Source organism: Plectropomus leopardus, unplaced genomic scaffold (assembly GCF_008729295.1).
Source record: "Plectropomus leopardus isolate mb unplaced genomic scaffold, YSFRI_Pleo_2.0 unplaced_scaffold24483, whole genome shotgun sequence".
NCBI lineage: Eukaryota > Metazoa > Chordata > Actinopteri > Perciformes > Serranidae > Plectropomus > Plectropomus leopardus.
In genome coordinates, this window is record NW_024626583.1 from 530 (window position 1) to 1,560 (window position 1,031).

At 44.8% G+C, this 1,031-nt stretch overlaps 1 protein-coding gene across 1 annotated transcript; it reads right to left on the bottom strand.

The window, feature by feature from the left end:
* Window positions 1–458: 458 nt before the first annotated feature.
* LOC121966421 (tripartite motif-containing protein 16-like protein) lies at window positions 459–1,007 on the bottom strand (the record flags this gene model as incomplete). The annotated part of the gene is made up of 1 exon (XM_042516516.1): window positions 459–1,007. A coding segment is annotated over one exon (549 nt), but the record flags the coding sequence as incomplete, so codon positions are not given.
* Between the last annotated feature and the right edge of the window lie 24 nt (window positions 1,008–1,031).

Genomic DNA, 1,031 nt, shown 5'->3' on the forward strand with positions numbered 1-1,031 from the left:
CTCCGGAGGAGCGACTGACTTCCAGAATGTTCCCTCGCGTACTTGAATGGCGGTCTAAAAAATGTAATCTCGCAGCTCTTTAACACTTTCCAAATGTTAGCAAACCGGATGGATTAAATGTAGACAGTGATAGGAGTGGTTTTGCAGGGGTGTTGACGCTCCCAAAAAATTATTTACTGATTAACAGATGTCTTTGTGAATCATGTGACCGACCCTGGCGATGTAATTCCACTTTTGGCCACTATTTAAAATTTGCATCAAAACCAACACAACTCAAGAAAACAGATATCAATCCTGGTTTTAAAGTATTAAATAAAAATATTCAAAGTCCCGCCCATAATGTTTGACTGACAGCTGATCTGTGAGCAGTGAAAAAACAACAATCAGCTCTCAGCAACAAACATGGACACCAAACACAGAGTTTAACCCTTAAACGATTTTTTGCTATTTCAGTTTACGAACTCAGTAGTGGCTCCGAAAGAAACTAAACGAAGTCCAGCATGGAGTGGCCGAGTGAACGTGGTCTGGACTCTGTGGAGGAGAGTCATGGTTTCAGAGACGCTGTAGAAGGACAGAATACCTGCACTCTGATCCAGGTACACTCCGACTCTGGAGGACAGAGGACCTGAGACGGGGGTGTGGACGTTGTTGTACCAAAAAATAGAATTTTGTGTGCAAGGAGATAACGCCCAAGATTTGTCATTGTGTCCAAATCCAGACTCAGTCCAGCTCCCTGTTCTGCTGATATTCTTGTATGCAACTGCCAAACAAACCACTCCTCTCCGCTCCACCTCCCAGTAACAACGTCCAGTCAGACTCTCTCTGCTCAGGACTTGACACCGTGAAGTGAATCTGTCTGGGTGATCAGAATAAGACCGAGGCTGTCTTGTTTTTGTCACTTTTCTGTCCCCGTCAGATAATAACAGCCGTGTGTGTGCTGTGTTTGGATCCAGTGTGATTTGGCGTGAATATCTGAGGAACTCAGCTCTGGTTTTGGGCTCTGGTTGTGTCACTTCAGTCGGTGTCAGTGA